Source organism: Penicillium malachiteum (assembly GCF_028827825.1).
Source record: "Penicillium malachiteum strain IBT 17515 chromosome Unknown utg000005l:1.0-9002435.0:326005.0-9005861.0, whole genome shotgun sequence".
Taxonomy (NCBI): Eukaryota; Fungi; Ascomycota; class Eurotiomycetes; order Eurotiales; family Aspergillaceae; genus Penicillium; species Penicillium malachiteum.
Window position 1 is genome coordinate 7,884,348 of NW_026643099.1, and position 16,062 is coordinate 7,900,409.

A 16,062-nucleotide genomic window follows, 5' to 3' on the forward strand; every position below is an offset into this window, starting at 1 on the left:
GACACCGATGGGCCAGATCACCAAGAAGCCGCGTATCTATATGGGGTTTATCAACTCCCTCTGTTGTTTCCGTCAACACCCTTTTAAATATTTTAAAAAACCCCATTTCATCACTCATGTCGCTGAACCAAGTCTGGGAGGCAGCCTCCGCAACCCCTTTCAACCCAATTGTCTCCAAGGATAACCAATTCGCTGTTGGCTTTAACCTGCTCGTTTGTGGTATGCATAGCTCCCAATGATACAGCAATTGACCTTACTGACTTTATAATGACAGCTGTCCTGGCCGGTGGTCTATTTGGCCTGAGTAGGTTATCAAATACTTGAAGCCGCTCTATCTATTTTACTCATATTCTATTTACAGATCGCTCATTTGCGAGCCTCTTCACCCTGGGCCTTCCATCTGCACTAGCAGCTGGGTAAGTACTTCGGACTAGAAAGCAAACCGGGAAATCTCCCGAGGTCGTAATCATGCTTACAAATATATCGAATAGATTCGGAGCTGTTTTTATGATCTGCGCCGTGGGAGTTTATGTTTAAAGCGATACCCATTGTCTCCTCCATGTACACTTAGCGGGGAATTATTGCACGGGACCTGTACTGCTAGAAGCTCCCAAGTTATCACATCTGCAACCGATTTATTCCCTGCTTCCTTTCAAGATCCACAACCACCTGGACTAGAGTATTCGCCTTATAATGGAGCCTCTATTCACTGGCGTTTCCAACAACGCCCACCACCTCTACACTCTTCTCTCTTGCATTGGCTTTGCCTCCAAAGCCACCGTTCAAATCACACCTGACGGCCTTCGATTCTCTGCCGAAGAGGGCCGCGTCATACAAGGACTTGCTTTCCTCGACAAATCGCTTTTCACCAGCTACACGTTCAATGCCGCACCAAACCCCGTCAATCAACAACCAGAGGCGCCTGACAATGAAGATTCCGACGAAACAAACTATCCGCACTTTGTCGTTTCCCTGGCCGCTCTCCTCGAAACGCTCAAGATCTTCGGCATCAATGACCTCAGCGAGCCTTCTCGGGGGGGACACCAGTCTTCCGCAGACAAACCCTGCCTCGAACGTATTCTCCGCGCCGGCACTACTGATGGACCGTTCTTGTACCCTCCAATATGCGTCACACGGGGCCCCACTAAGCATCGCAATCGACGAAGCGGGTGTTAAAACAACCTGTGAGCTTGTCACCTACGAGCCCGAGGACGATGAATCCGACATTCCACTCCAGCGAGACGCCATCATTATGAAGATCATAATGCGTTCTGCCTGGCTACACAATGCTTTTGCAGAACTCGACTCCTCAACACCTACAATTCTCAAATTGTCTGCATCCGCAAAGCATACTCCGTACTTTGCACTCTCCGGCGCGGGCGGACCCTACAGCGAATCTACCGTCGAATTCTCCGTTGACCAGGGCAACGAAGCAACGGGCCAAGACCAAGATGGCCTGTCAACACAGAGACATAAGGTACTAGCAGATGATGGATCCTCACGAGCGCGCTCAACAAGAGCAAAGCTTGCCCCGACAGTCACAGAGACATTTCTCGTGACGCCACCTTCGTCGATGGGTGAGCGAATCCAACAGAGCTACCGGTTTTGGTTGATTCGCAAAGCAGCGAGGGCGATGTCTGTTGCGAATAAGGTCAGTATTCGTGGGGATCGACAGGGTGTGTTGAGTCTACAGTTTATGGTTGAGCTGGATGAAAATCAGCAAGCGACTGGACGTTCTATAGGAGCCGGAGTGAGGGCAGCAGGTCCGGTGTGCTTTGTTGATTTTCGATTTGTGCCATTGCTCGATGAAGAGCTTGAGGAGGCTGAGATGGAGATTTTAGCTGATGAATAGAGTATACTTACCTATTCTCAATGTATTTGCATTTGGCATTTCCCCTTGAGATTTTTGGCGTTCAAACACAAAAACAGCTATCCCTTGTGAATTCTTTGACTATGATACTAGTAGTAAGATTCAACGACCCCTAATTTCCAAGGTTGTCTTATATGTAAGCTAGATACGACCTGACGTGCCGATCTATACCTATCTTGCTTTCCGCCGCAGGGTTCAAAGTAAATGCCGATGTGGGGATGCACGGCGCTCTCCGAGTTCTCTCTGAAATCAAGTCAAAATGTCAGGACAAAGACAAGAAACGAGGTCAAGATGGGGGTGTATGATCTGGTAAACAACATTCAGTTTCATGGGCGAAGTCAGAGCTAAAAAGGTGCAGTCGCAAACGACGCAAGAAATGCGATGAAACAAGGCCAGCCTGCAGACTGTGTACCGAAAGGGGCGTGCAATGCGCCTATCCAGACTGGACGGTAGTCAAATATTCCAAAACTCGCTATCGAGAAAGCCAGAATAGCCAAGGGTCTTTAGCGACGGCATTATCTGAACATCCGGTCTTACTGCCGGCTCAACCGAAAAGCACTGAGACCAAGTTTATTCATCACTTCCACACGATAGTCGCCAGTCTTATTACTTTCACCTTTCCTCAGCTGGATCATAATGCTCCAAATCCATTTATGCTGCATATTTTGCCTCGAGCTTCAACTTCTACTCAAGTTCAGCGTGCTGTGGAAGCAGTTGCTGCTGCCCATCTTCATCACCTTGGAGCGGAGTCACGCGAGCGTGCAACACAGTTACATTCGCAAGCTCTTAAGTTACTGGCCTCAGAGCTTGCCTCTCCCAATCTGGATGAGACATCGCGTATTAATGGCCTAGCTTGTAGTTTACTTTTGATCTATTACGAGGTATGTAGAGCCACTAACTCGTCGGTGATTCCCAGACTGATCAGGTTGATAAAGATTGTACTGGGAAACTCAGCAGAGAATGCTTGGTGTCATCTAACAGGGGCGAAAGTGCTCCTGGAGTATCACATGCACCAAATATCGCATGAGCCGCCGTGTATTTCCTTCTTCCGCAAAGTATTTCAATACTTCAATGTGATGCTAGCACTTTCTATGGAAAGACGCCCCTTGTTAATCACCGGCCATCGTGGACCCGAGTTCATCGATAAAATGGACACTGTTTTTGGATGTGCCGGACAACTTTGGCCACTGATGCATCGGCTTGCCGACCTCTTTGCACGTGTCCAGCTGGGAGAGGATGTGAGCCACGATGCTCAATCATTGATAGAATCATTACAAGCCTGGTCTATCGAGTCATCACCATCAAGCAATACATATCTAGAGGCAACACTGCAAATCGCCAACGCTTATAAGTTCTGCGGTATTCTGATGTTACAAAGAGCCATTCCACAGATCGAGATCGAGACTGAACGTGGCGATTCGCAACGGCAGCATAGCAAGATCTATCGGTCTGCGTTTGATTGCGTCCTCCGAGTATGTGTCTTGTCGACACCCATGGCCACACTTACATGGCCGCTATATGTGGTGGGGCGACTGGCTAAATCTGCGAGTGATCGCACGCTCGTCTTACATATATTCTCTCAATTTCTTGAAAAGCATCATATGATGGTTGTTGATGGAGCAAAGAACGCTGTCAAGAACCATTGGAGTGAGGAATTGACCCTGCAGTCTCATTCTTGGAATTCAGCCCCAGTCCTTCTAGGATGAAGGGATGCAGCCAGTAGTGCTATTCAAACAACCGTCTATGGATGCCCACAGCATCTGAATTATATTGGGCGTGTTTTCGTGGTGGAGTACCCGACACGATTAATGAGACATGAAACTACTTCTGACTTTGGCATGTGTGTTTGGCTATTACTGATCTGGATAGCATTGCTAATGCTGAGTCTAGTAGCCACATAGCTTTTGGTGCCGTTTCTTATCACATCAATGCCCAGGAGCAGGGGGGTTTGCATGAGTATCCCTGGGGATTAGAAGATAATTATACCTGATACACTCGATTGCTTCAATATACTTGATTCTTATACACATTCCTCTCGTGGAACCATTGGATGATTCCCAGGTTACCAAGCTAGTACATACATCCATCCATGGGTACCTAGCAGGTGTCACTGAAACACCACTTAGTATACAGCCTTGGAAGCGGACCCCAGTATGGAATCAGAGTACAAGGCTGCCTTTTGGTGGTGAGAAGCGTTATGACCATAGTACGTTCCTTTCAACTTCTCTCATTAGTGGTGGCGAGGATGGGATCAATAGTGAAGTCGTGTGCCCCTTTGAGTATTTCTGCTGCCTTTGGCCTAATCTGGTGGACTCCAGTGGTTTCTGGTGGTTTTTACCACAGGAAACGTAGTAGTCCTTATACACGAAGTAGAAGGGCAAGCCAAACGCTAGAGCAAGTGGTGCCGGGTCGTGAGGTTGACGCGCGTCTTTGATGTCTTCGGCTTTCTTGAATACTTCAGGCCACCGCTTGTAGCACTCAGCATGGGAGGTCAACTTGACGATGAGGTAAACTTGTTCATCAGAGACTTTAGCACCGTCAGGAGGCAAGCTAGCGAATTGTTTGTTGCTCCAGTATAGCTTGATGATGGGTTTGGGGTTTGACGATGTAGTCGCTCTCTTGAATCTCTGGATTGCCCAGAGGTTCTCACCGGCCTCCGATACCACACAAAGCATATCCGATGGGGTCTAGGAGATGAGGTTTGCTTCGCGTTTTGTAGCCATGGTGCGGGGAAGTACAGTCGGTGGAAAAGGATGGTTTGAGGAAATTGAAAAGATGAAGGTTGAGAAGAGGAAGGTTGAAGAAGATATGGTGACGAAGATAAAAGTTGAAATAGATAAAGAAGTAAAATGGAAAGAGAACACAAGAATGAGAACATCAAGAAGGATATTAAGAAGGAAAAGAAATGAGAAATGGAAGTGAGGGATAGACAAGAGTTAGGTTAAACCCACATGGTTGATATGTTAAAATGGTTGATCTAATGTACCTATGTAGGTAAGGGCTAAGTGAGAGATAAGAGAAATACTTACGTCTCTTTTACTTCTATTTTACTTCAACCTGCTCCAGGTGTCTATGTCAAAACATACAGTCGACTCTTAAGAGCCATCTGGGCTTGAAATTGATTCTGACTGCGCTCTGTCTGCATGAAAGGAATTGTCCAAAGAAATCATTTTGAAAACATACCGTATCTTCATATACAAAATTGACGCCTAAGACATGCCATGGACTGGATACAGTGGGATGTATCGTTCTGCTGTTGTGATATACGTATCTGCCTACATAGCTGGCTGCTAAAGTCCGGAGTTTTCGCTTCAAAGAGGATATGGGGGATTTTACCATCCATGATGGGTGGTCTCAATAGTAAAATTTGGTTAGGATCTCTTTTTTATCTTTTTGAGGCTTGTGAGTGAAAAGAAATCCGATTAACCCTGTGGAAGTGTCGAACGTAGTGTCGAACGGAGAGTTGGTTGGGCACGTCGACCACAATCAAATGTTTTAAACGTTGAGATCTAAATTTGGTTTGCGCTGAGAGTGGAAAAAGACGATGGTGAGGAAGTAGATGTGTGGAGGAGATATCTGTCAGACCACATGATCTATTGCCCTTGTTTGATAGTTCAGAATGACAAACTAGTCAGTCCAATAGATGTTTGCGCAGGCCAGCAAGTAAAATGACTGAGTGGACTATAGTTCAATTTCAAGTTACTAATAGCACTGGCAGCTGGGTAGACTGGAAACGCTACATTTTCAAGTTTGCCTTCCTTTACTATTGGCAGGGCCTGGTTGCCTACCCCGATAAGCCCTCAAGTTCAATGTGACTAGTAGTTTTTCAATGTTACCTACCATGTCCAACGCCATGTGAGTCGAGCTTTCAAGTTTGGAAGTGAAGCCCAGCCATCTAGGTACTCGCCCAGACTCAGAGAAGGCCATACAAGTAGTGCATCTAAATACTAATCGAACGGTAAGTGTAGATTGAGCATTTCAAGTTGGACAGTCTTGGTACACCATTTTCTTGACATAGTATTCATTCATTCAACAACTTTGGAATTTATTACACAGATACAGCCCTTATCTCTCCTCAGGGCTGTATGTAGCCGACTCATTACACCCGTTCATTGAGATCTATTAACAACTCGCGAATCGCATTCTTACAGGACCAGCATGGCGGCCAGACCGAAGAAACTAACGGCACCAGTACCGACTGTAGCCATGGGGTGAGCGCCAGCACTGCTAGTGGAGGGAGCAGCAGAGTTGGATCCTGAGCCGTTGGTGGAGGTGCCCGAACCAGAGCCAGAGCCACTAGAGGTGGTTGTAGCCCCGGAGCCGGTCAGGGTCTCTGTGGTAACCGTTCCGGACACAGATGTAGTGAGGGTGGTGGCACCACTGCCAGTGCCAGTAGTACCAGCAGTACCAGTGGCCCCGGTGGAGGTACCAGTGTTCTAGATATCAAAGTCAGTAAAGCCAAGCATATGGGCCATAATATCACGTAGACTTACAGTGCCAGTGCTGCCGTTGGTGCCGCTGGTGTTGGTGTTGGTTTCAGTTGCGGAGGTATCAGACTTGGTTTTGGTGCCAGTGTGAGAGCCCGATGTACCGGTTGTATCGGTTGCTGTTGTGCCCGTGGAGCCGCTGGCGGACTCCGTGCTAGTTCCTGATGCAGATTCAGAGCCGGTAGCGGTGGTGGTAGAGGTGGCGCCGGATGTTGAGTCAGAGTCAGAGGCAGAGGTAGTGGCAGTGGATGAAGAGCCTAAACGTCAATGATTAGCTGGGTACATGGTTGGTCCAAGCAGCGATGATACATACTGGGGCAGCTCTTCAAAGCTTCTGAGACAACCTGTGCGGCATCGTCATTGGGACAGGCCTCGGTGGTGCAGTCACGGATACCGTAGGAATAGTTCTGGCTGTTGCACAAGCAAGCCATATCACCAGAAGTGCACCCAAGCTCAGAAGCCTTGGCGTTCATGTTGGATATACACATTTGCTATATATGAATAGGCAATTAGCTCAACAGACTTGAGCCCCTGGATAATGCTTCACTTACAGCGCAGTCTGTTGTAGAGACACTCGCAGCAGAGACCATGCTAGCCGCAGCCAGCATGGTCATAGCAACAGTGATTGACTTCATGATGATATGATGTGGTGGATAGCTGTTTTGTACAAGGAAGTGATATTTTCTCTCCTGTAAATGAATTGGAGGCTTCAGGAGTCAATGCTGGTAATGGATTGGGAGGTAAAACACAAAAGATATGCAAGGTGGGGGGGATATGTGCCTTCTTATAAGGCAGGGGAGGTGCAAGGTTTTAACCGAGATGCAGTCAATTGCACGTTTGCGACTGAGTGGACTAAGACTTAATTTGATTTACGGAGGGGGAAACAAACTAATGAGTAATATCACAATAGGTCAACAAAGGCTAACGCGGTTCAAAGTGCGTTCAGACCCAACTCCCAAAGATCGACCTCGGGAATTGCCACGTCTAGTGTGTTCCGGTCAATAGTTTTTGCTTTTTGAGGTTGGCTGCCCTGCATCCATGCTACCAACCCAACGTGGCTGAAAGGACATGAAGTCATCGAGGTACAGGGTCCGAGGAACAAGGTCGAGTTGTTGCTGGGGACAAGGGTACGATCTCGATCTCGATCGGGGACTGATCATCAGCGGAGACAATTGGCGCCCTGGTTACACTCCACCGGGAGAGATCCCATAGGCTCGTCTGATTTAGCTAGTTGACCAATTCATCCAGGACCCCTTGTGGATCTCGGGATTTGACTTTCGACTTTCTCATGGATTGGGACCTGGCGAGAGCTCAACCTTGACGTTGTTTCCCATACAACAGGAAGTTCTCTGGAGAACCACCCAATGCAGTATGATGATGATGCATCATGTTGGAAAATCGGGCACTCCCTGCCCCCTTATTTATACACATGCATGATCACTGCAGTCTGCGGCATTCGGACCCCGGAGGTAAACATACCGAGAATGCAGTCCCCACGACAATCATCGAAGTTCAGAGTTTTCCAATTGATTTTCTGATTTTCTGATCTCCCGACATGCTGGGCCAGGATCGACAGCCCCAAAAGGTGAAATCATGAAAGTCGAAGTATAATCTGGTTTTCGATCGCACTATTGAATTCTGTCGGAGTCGCCGTGGCTGTGCTTCACTAGCCACACTTTTATCACTGTGGAGAATCGATACGTATGAGTGGGTTGCACTCGTATTCCAGCCGACGATATTTGGTGTGTAAACTGGCTGTTCCAACTTGTGATCTTCCAAACTTGAATTTGTTGCTGCCTTGAGTAGACTGAATCTTAGTCTCATGATCGGCAACCATAATTGAATATGATCATACCACTATTTTCATTGAACATTTGAACTTCGTACACAGTGACTCCCTGGGTTCTTTGTCGTAAGAATTGGTAAGATGGAGGCGTGAAAGGAAGTGGAACCAGGTGGGGCAAGAGCTTCCCCTTCTTCTGTGGAGTACGGAACCTTGCTCAACAACAACTCCCATCATGACTTCCGAGTCAACTAGTGCAGGTGTCACTCCATATTTGATTTTTCTTGTGTTTGTTGCCACACTTGGACCATTTCAATTTGGTTATCATCTGGTAAGAATATCCGGGATTCCCCCTGTCCGCCAGCTATGAAGACTCCCAGCATCATCTGACACCTTATTCGCATAATAGGCCGAACTCAATGCTCCTCAAGCTGTCATAACGTGCGAGAAAGAAGGCATTCATACGGCAACCGCTCCTCATGGCCTTCCGCAATGCATTCCCATGAACCCGTCGCAATTTGGCTTGGTCTCCTCAATCTACACCCTTGGTGGTTTCATTGGAGCTCTGCTGGCAGGCCCATCCTCCACTAAATATGGACGTCGACTTTCCACACAAGTGGCCACAATATTCCTCATACTTGGACCTATAGTCGAGGCATTTGCGCCGGGGATCCCAATTCTGGCGCTCGGTCGTTTTGTGTCCGGAATTGGATGCGGCGCAGCTGTCGTCGTAGGACCAATCTATATCTCTGAGATTGCTCCCCCTCAGTCACGCGGGTTCTTTGGCGTGTGCACTCAAGTGATGGTTAATGTGGGCATTTTAGTTACTCAGGTACTGGGTTACTTTTGGAGTCATGGTAGCATGTGGCGATGGATCCTTGCTGCAGCGAGCGTGGTCGGTTTGCTGGGGTTTCTGGGCCTACTTATAGTACCAGAAAGTCCCATCTGGCTGGCGGAGAACAACCGTAGAAGCCAAGCTCGCATCGTCCTCCAGCGGATTCGCGGGTCGGGCGCCGATATTGAGGCTGAGATTGAGAGCTGGAGAAACTCTAATACTGCTCCTCCATCCGGAGAGGAAGAGTCGCTGCTATCCTCACCACCAAATGATCAGCCGGCAACCCAGGTTACAATGTTTCAGGCTGTGCGGGACCCATACTATCGACCTGCTATCATCGCAGTTGTGGCATGTATGGTCGCCCAACAGTTCACCGGTATCAACAGCCTGGTCATGTACAGCGTTTCCTTGCTACAGGGTCTCTTGCCTACTGGAGCTGCATTGCTTACCATCATGACCTCTGTGATTAATCTCATTGCCACGATAGTATGTATGCCATTGCCTGATCGCATTGGCAGGAAGACCTGTCTGCTGCTTAGCATCAGTGGCATAGGCTGCAGCTCAGTTCTCTTAGCATTTGGGTTTGCATTGAACCAACAGATCATCTCCGCCGTTGCTGCCTTGCTGTTCGTGGGATGCTTTGCCATTGGTCTGGGACCAGTTCCTTTCCTTTTGGCCGCGGAATTAGTTGGGCCTGAGGCCGTTGGTGCTGCGCAGAGCTGGGGCCAATCGACTAACTGGATGGCCACCTTCGTTGTCGCGCAATTCTTCCCTGTCTTGAACGACGCGCTGGGTAGTCAAGGCAAAGTCTACTGGATTTTTGCAGGCATAGCTGCGCTGTCGGCTGCTTTCATTTACCATGTTTTACCTGAGACCAAGGGCAAATCTAACGTAGACGAGGTCTGGGGTAGAGTGAGCCGTCGGCAAGACTAGACGTCCGAGATTCCAGATTCCGTTCAATGTTTTTAAGATAGGATTTGCTACTACGTATTTGGCTGGGAATGATAGATGGCCACGGCACACTGCTGTAGGCAATGCATTATTCAACATTTGAATGTTTTCAAACTCAACCTAACGATGAAGATGCCTGGTCCAAGCATCGATTCAACATGCGATTTGCATATGTGAATAAACGGTATTATCCTCGTAGGATTGCTTGTTGCATGAGAGATCATCATGATATACTATGTCAAATTTAATACCCGACGTTCCCCTCCAAAGGCTTATTTTGATTTACTCGTGCATATGTGTATACCCGTAAGCAGTAAGGGGCACTTCTGAACATGTCAGAAAAAGGAGTAAAATTGTGGTTTATTTATTTTGTTTCACTAATTCCCGAGGTCCCAGCCATTTTTATTGCGATCTACTCAGCCAACTCGAAATGGATCTATCCATAATATGCTCCGTATCCGAAGAGTTGAAACCAATGATGCAAGGAGGTACCGAAGCCACTACCAGCACTTGAGCAGCGACACGATTGACTAACAATAATTTTAAGAGAGAAAAACCATGCCAGCCCTCGGCTAATTGCTCTCGACTTGGGTTGAAGACCTATCGTCTTGACAGGCCTCTCTCACGTCTTGCAACCTCAACGCGATCTATACGCCACGATGTACATATACTCCGTACAGAATGATCATGCATCGTATAGAGTACTTCGCACATTCAAGTTGATAACATTCAATCACTCAATATTCGCTAACCTCCATGCAGGGTGGAGACAAAGACAATATTATCACCTGCTTGCAACTCGTACTTTTCCTCGCCTTCAAGTTCCCAGTCGGCGTCGTTAATTAGCACTAGAATTCCAGGGCGACTAGTATATGTTAGTTCTGAGCAAAATCTTCATCTAAGACTCGATGTGATGTCACATACACGTTGTCTTCCATGATAAACAATTCCTTTCTTTGGTCCTTCATCAGATTGTCCACCAGATAGTGCAGCAGATATGAGATATTCGGATTACTTCCATCATCTAGGCGCCTAGGAACACTGATCTTGTGTTTGCGCTCATTGGCAAATAGAATCTCCAGCCCACCACTATTGAGAGTGATTAGTCTCTGTAGATATTAAATCCGGAGTTTTGAGAGGAATATACGTGAACTCGACTGTGATCGGGATAGGTGCCGCACCACCGTTTGCGGGGTCAGACATGGTTTCTGCGGGTTATCAGGAGATAAAGAAAATAATTGACGAACGAACAATCGACTTCAAGCCTTTGACGAGGTTGATGCAAGTCGTTGACATATCAATGTAGAATTGTGGAGGGGCTCAAAACCTTTCAAAGGTGCAAGCTTATCGCTTATCGATAAGTCCACTTCGGACGTTGATCTTTGATGACTTTTGCGACAGCTCTTTTTCCCCCATTCAAGTTCACCCCCACATTCGCATGGTTACTTGGATACTCAACCATGGCGTCTGTTTCTTCAAAATATATTAGCGTTGGTGGAAACCGACACCCAGGAGCGGCCGATTGGGATGTTCAATCGGGCGTGCTCGCATACGGAGCGGATAACAATGTCGCCCTATGGGAGCCTCTCGTAAGTGGCTTATGATCCAATGCATGGAGCTATACATCCAGTGTCTGGCAGCTAGCTAACATAACTCATAGGAAAGCACCCACCGGGGTGTACATGCTCTCCTCGTGGGCCATACGGACAAAGTCAGCGTGGTCAAATTTTACACATGCCCCTCATCGGCCGCGAAATTGCTCATCACCGGTTCCGTCGATCGCACAATTCGAGTCTGGCGACAAGACCCCGCAGACCCGCACAATTACAAGCATGCAGCTACTCTGGAGGGCCATACCGGGTCTGTAAACGCCATCGCGGTGACTGATGGAACGGACATTATTGCTTCTGGAGCCGCAGATGGAACCGTTAGAATTTGGCGCATCAATACCTCCGATGAAATCCAGGGCGAGCTACTCGATACGATTACCATGAAACCTCGATTCTTCCCACTCACCCTGTCCCTACGAGTCCTCGAAGGCGAGAACTGCCCATTGGTGTTGGCTGTTGCCGGAACCACTACCAAAGTGCACGTATACGTCGCAGAAAACTCCAAGGAGAAGCCGTCGTTTAACCACCGCGCTGCTCTTGCAGGTCATGAAGCCTGGATCAGGTCTCTGTCATTTACACAGGACAAGAACAACAATACAAATGACATATTACTTGCATCCGCTAGCCAGGATAGATATATTCGTCTATGGCGACTTCACCAGGGTGAAGCCAGCAGCGCCCCGGCGCCGATCGACGATGCCGATCCTCTTCTGGGTGGGATGGAGCCTACGCTTTCAAACAAAGCCCACGAATTCGATGCCTCTGGCCTGAAGTACTCTATCACTTTCGAGGCTCTTCTCTTTGGCAACGAAGACTGGATTTATACCACAGCGTGGAACCCCGACCCAGCTCGATCTCAACTTCTCACCGCTTCTGCGGATAACACAGTCACTATTTGGGAACAGGATACAGTGTCCGGCGTCTGGATGTCGATCGAACGAATGGGAGAAATCAGTGTACAGAAGGGATCAACTACTGCTACCGGTAGTGCGGGTGGCTTTTGGATTGGACTCTGGTCACCAGATGGCAAACAGGTAGTCAGCCTGGGCCGCACAGGTAGCTGGCGAGTGTGGCAGCATGATGCGGAGGCGGATATGTGGGTGCAAAAATTCGGCATTTCTGGTCACGTACGAGCTGCCAATGGTGTACAGTGGGACCCGAATGGCGGTTATCTTCTGTCAACCAGCGCTGACCAGACTACTCGCCTTCACGCTGAATGGCTACGGGACAATAAAATCTCGTGGCATGAGTTCTCTCGTCCCCAAATTCACGGGTACGATCTCAATTGCATCGATACACTGGGACCTTCGCAGTTCGTCTCTGGCGCGGATGAAAAGCTTCTGAGAGTTTTCAATGAACCAAAGCAGATTGCCAATCTTCTCGGCAGGCTCACAGGGTTTGAGCAAAATATCGAGGGTGAGCTCCCAGATACTGCGCAAATCCCAGTCCTGGGTTTGTCAAACAAAGCCCAAGGCGATGAAGCGCCTGTGGAAGAAGATGGGTCAAATGAGGTGGCCGCACCTGGTCACGCAGTCTCACTGGGCATGGATTGCCCGCCCTTGGAGGACGAACTCTCGCGATACACACTCTGGCCAGAGCATGAAAAGCTCTATGGTCACGGTTATGAGATTTCTGCGGTGGCTGTCAGCCACGATCGCAAGCTCATTGCCACTGCCTGTAAGGCCAGCTCTGTTGACCACGCGGTGATCCGACTATATGATACCTCCGACTGGCATGAGATTAAGCCTTCTCTCACTGCACACTCCTTAACCATCACCGACCTCTCATTCTCCGCCGACGATCAATATCTTCTTAGCGTGGGCCGAGATCGACAGTGGGCGGTTTTCAGTCGAAGCCAGGAAGATCTGAACACGTTTGTCACCTTTGCTTCAAACCCCAAGGGTCACTCTCGAATGATCTTGGGAGCAGCTTGGGCGCCAATCGATGGTGTCTTTGCCACAGCTGGACGTGACAAATCGGTCAAGATCTGGCAAAGGGGCGAGGATGGCTTTGTATGCAAGACTACTATTGCCGTAACATCTCCTGTTTCGGCAATTGCTTTCTTACCCTCTCCCTACAAGAACTCCTTCATTCTTGCAGCTGGAGAGGATACTGGTGCTGTCAGCATCCATCGAATCGCAGCCGATACCCTTGAAGCAAGTCTTGTTGTGGCTGTTGACAAAACCATGTCACCCTCCAAGACAATCACACAGCTGTCATGGCGTCCAGTTTCTGGTCCAGAGGTGGATGAAAAGTCTTCTTTCGACCTTGCCGTGGCCAGTGAAGACAACTCTATGAGAATATATGCGATCTCGAACGTCGCGGCATGAGTCCCTGTCCACGACATGACTTGATCAATACATAACGCGGAATGAGAATAAATGTGCTTTGACATTGTATATACAAATAAAAGTCTTTGGGTAGAAAGCAGCGGCATTGCAGTGGTGCACAATCGCATTTGATGAATATTTTGGATAAAAAGTTAAACCAAATAGAAGTAGTATCCTCCATATGGGTACCAATAAACAAATAAGGACATTACCAGTGTGTGAATATTGAGCTCTTTCATATTATGTAGAAAGCTAAAGTGGCTGAGAGGTATCAACAGAGGTAGTCTCCTGTGTCCTCCAGGCCTTGAAACCAGGGGAAAGAATATCGCCATATCCTGAATCCTCGACCTTGAATACCTCGATGACCGGTGATTTCTCCTGTTTGCGAATCCTCCACACACCCTCCTCCTTGATTGTTCCTTTCAGCCCTGAAGATACATTAGCACTGTACGAAGACGATGGGAGGATGTCCATACATTCAAGAAACGCCGCTGCAAAATTAATGCAAATATTTCCATCCCACGACCCTCTCCCTATCTTCTTCACTTTACCCGGGATACTAGCAGTCTCAAGCTCTTCCAGTCGATGCACGATACCTTGTTGATCTCGAAACCCAACAATAATGGTTGGCACGCCGAGTAAGAAGGACTGTGCCCAGAACTTTAGCAATTTCCGCTCATATTTGAGCATATCGCGGTCGTTGCGAATTTCTGCCGATGTCTTGAGCTCCACCCAATGAATGGGGTCTTCCTTTTTCTCCGGTTTACAGTCCCATACTGAGAGAATTAGTTTCGGTTGAATGGATCGGGTCATCTCAAGACTTACCGGCATCAACTTCACCTCCAAGAATCATCCGCACACTTCCCATGCCAGTTTTCACAACGGAACAATACTGCGCACTGTTATTGACAACTTGATCTGGTCGTGCTTCGATTTCATCTCGGGGTGTTGGGTCCCAGGGTTGTCGGAGGACCGAAAGAACCTCGAATTTGTAACCTAGGATTGAGGTTTCAGCAGTGCAGTACTGGGATTGGAGTCATTCATACGTACCCCAGTACATCATCATTTCCTGTGATGCCATTCCGGGTGGCATTCTTTGATGTCGTTGGATCTCCTTCTGCTCGTTCTTGTATGCATTGTTTTCTTCAATGAATCTGAAGCAAATTAGGAATTGTTTGCAAAATTCGGTATAATTATGTTTGAACGTACATTGTTCCCTTTTTTGAAGTTAGTAAAAATGACGTAAAATAATTTAAAAGAGGGCATCATACCTGGAAACAGGTCGCATTCATCTCAAATCTGTCGCAAAATAAGCTTGGTAAGTAGCAGAACACTTAAAGCTTGTGCAGTCTCAAACAAACATACCCATTCATCATATCGTATGGAGCTGCCAAGATCTTGAGAAAGGGTTAGAGCCATTCAAAAACTTAACAATTATTCCTAGCACTCACTTTGGTCATCATTCCACGCCAGGTAATGATATCAACATCACATTTCTTCTCTGTGTCTCTCTCAAGTGCCGTGATGGCATCTAATAATGCATCAAGATGTTCGTCAGGGGTATCATTGAGCTTTTGAAAAGTATCAAACCCGAGATTCAGATCCGCCGGCAGACTGGGCGGGTAATAGTACTGCATGGAAGAATCTCCCAGCGAAAACTGCCGCTTATCATCATATGAGAAGCAAGTGACTTCCTGAAAAAAGTTAGCCGCTAGATCAATGATTATGAGAGTATGAAAAGAGCTTACTTTGGGTCTTCGAATGGCTGTATTTGAACCGCCAAAGCGGTTCACTGGTTGGATATCGAAAGAGAATTGGCTCATGTTGATTGACTGTCACCTTCAAATGAGCGCGATAAGTTGCCAAGTAGAAAGTGAGGCGCGCCACGCAATCACAAGCTTTCTTTTTAATGGATCAGTTTCACCTGGTCGTATTGGTCGTATTCCGGTCGACCCCTTCGATACCCGTTGCAATACCTAGTAGAGGAAGCAACGCGAGGAAGCTCCACTGAAAATGGGTGTATAGAAAGAGGTGTTAGGAAACAGGCAGCTCGTTATGGCTTGTACAATTTAACCTAGAGTCTGCATGTGCATGATCTCCACTGATTTGGAGAGCTTTGGCACCGCGAACAGCTTATCGGCTTTAAGTCCTTTCCCCCCGGATATGACAAATCGTCCTATGACCAATCAGAGGAAA

The 16,062-nt window shown here is 47.7% G+C and overlaps 9 protein-coding genes across 9 annotated transcripts; 5 read left to right on the plus strand and 4 right to left on the minus strand.

Annotated features, from left to right (window-relative positions):
- Positions 1-116: 116 nt before the first annotated feature.
- N7483_012916 (OST5 family protein) lies at positions 117-537 on the plus strand (the record flags this gene model as incomplete). The annotated part of the gene is made up of 3 exons (XM_057096343.1): positions 117-219; positions 362-416; positions 492-537. The coding sequence occupies 3 exons, from the start codon at positions 117-119 to the stop codon at positions 535-537; spliced, it is 204 nt and encodes a 67-aa protein (XP_056942314.1).
- Positions 538-693: 156 nt separating this feature from the next.
- N7483_012917 (Rad1/Rec1/Rad17 family repair protein) lies at positions 694-1,852 on the plus strand (the record flags this gene model as incomplete). The annotated part of the gene is made up of 2 exons (XM_057096344.1): positions 694-1,112; positions 1,150-1,852. The coding sequence occupies 2 exons, from the start codon at positions 694-696 to the stop codon at positions 1,850-1,852; spliced, it is 1,122 nt and encodes a 373-aa protein (XP_056942315.1).
- A 671-nt stretch (positions 1,853-2,523) lies between these two features.
- N7483_012918 (uncharacterized protein) lies at positions 2,524-3,576 on the plus strand (the record flags this gene model as incomplete). Its single annotated transcript, XM_057096345.1, has 2 exons — positions 2,524-2,751; positions 2,806-3,576. 2 exons carry the CDS (start codon positions 2,524-2,526, stop codon positions 3,574-3,576), a joined length of 999 nt encoding a protein of 332 aa, XP_056942316.1.
- Positions 3,577-4,065: 489 nt separating this feature from the next.
- On the minus strand, positions 4,066-4,545 carry N7483_012919 (uncharacterized protein; the record flags this gene model as incomplete). Its single annotated transcript, XM_057096346.1, has 1 exon — positions 4,066-4,545. The coding sequence occupies one exon, from the start codon at positions 4,543-4,545 to the stop codon at positions 4,066-4,068; it is 480 nt and encodes a 159-aa protein (XP_056942317.1).
- Positions 4,546-6,021: 1,476 nt separating this feature from the next.
- N7483_012920 (CFEM domain-containing protein) lies at positions 6,022-6,992 on the minus strand (the record flags this gene model as incomplete). Its single annotated transcript, XM_057096347.1, has 4 exons — positions 6,022-6,306; positions 6,364-6,614; positions 6,671-6,848; positions 6,909-6,992. Coding segments are annotated over 4 exons (798 nt in total), but the record flags the coding sequence as incomplete, so codon positions are not given.
- A 1,383-nt stretch (positions 6,993-8,375) lies between these two features.
- On the plus strand, positions 8,376-9,908 carry N7483_012921 (putative MFS glucose transporter; the record flags this gene model as incomplete). The annotated part of the gene is made up of 2 exons (XM_057096348.1): positions 8,376-8,471; positions 8,550-9,908. 2 exons carry the CDS (start codon positions 8,376-8,378, stop codon positions 9,906-9,908), a joined length of 1,455 nt encoding a protein of 484 aa, XP_056942319.1.
- A 765-nt stretch (positions 9,909-10,673) lies between these two features.
- On the minus strand, positions 10,674-11,129 carry N7483_012922 (ubiquitin-related modifier 1; the record flags this gene model as incomplete). Its single annotated transcript, XM_057096349.1, has 3 exons — positions 10,674-10,791; positions 10,851-11,015; positions 11,074-11,129. The coding sequence occupies 3 exons, from the start codon at positions 11,127-11,129 to the stop codon at positions 10,674-10,676; spliced, it is 339 nt and encodes a 112-aa protein (XP_056942320.1).
- A 257-nt stretch (positions 11,130-11,386) lies between these two features.
- On the plus strand, positions 11,387-13,866 carry N7483_012923 (Elongator subunit ELP2; the record flags this gene model as incomplete). Its single annotated transcript, XM_057096350.1, has 2 exons — positions 11,387-11,515; positions 11,587-13,866. The coding sequence occupies 2 exons, from the start codon at positions 11,387-11,389 to the stop codon at positions 13,864-13,866; spliced, it is 2,409 nt and encodes an 802-aa protein (XP_056942321.1).
- A 252-nt stretch (positions 13,867-14,118) lies between these two features.
- Positions 14,119-15,689, minus strand: N7483_012924 (DXO/RAI1 family decapping nuclease; the record flags this gene model as incomplete). The annotated part of the gene is made up of 8 exons (XM_057096351.1): positions 14,119-14,642; positions 14,692-14,862; positions 14,917-15,020; positions 15,076-15,083; positions 15,138-15,165; positions 15,232-15,263; positions 15,318-15,560; positions 15,615-15,689. 8 exons carry the CDS (start codon positions 15,687-15,689, stop codon positions 14,119-14,121), a joined length of 1,185 nt encoding a protein of 394 aa, XP_056942322.1.
- Positions 15,690-16,062: the final 373 nt, after the last annotated feature.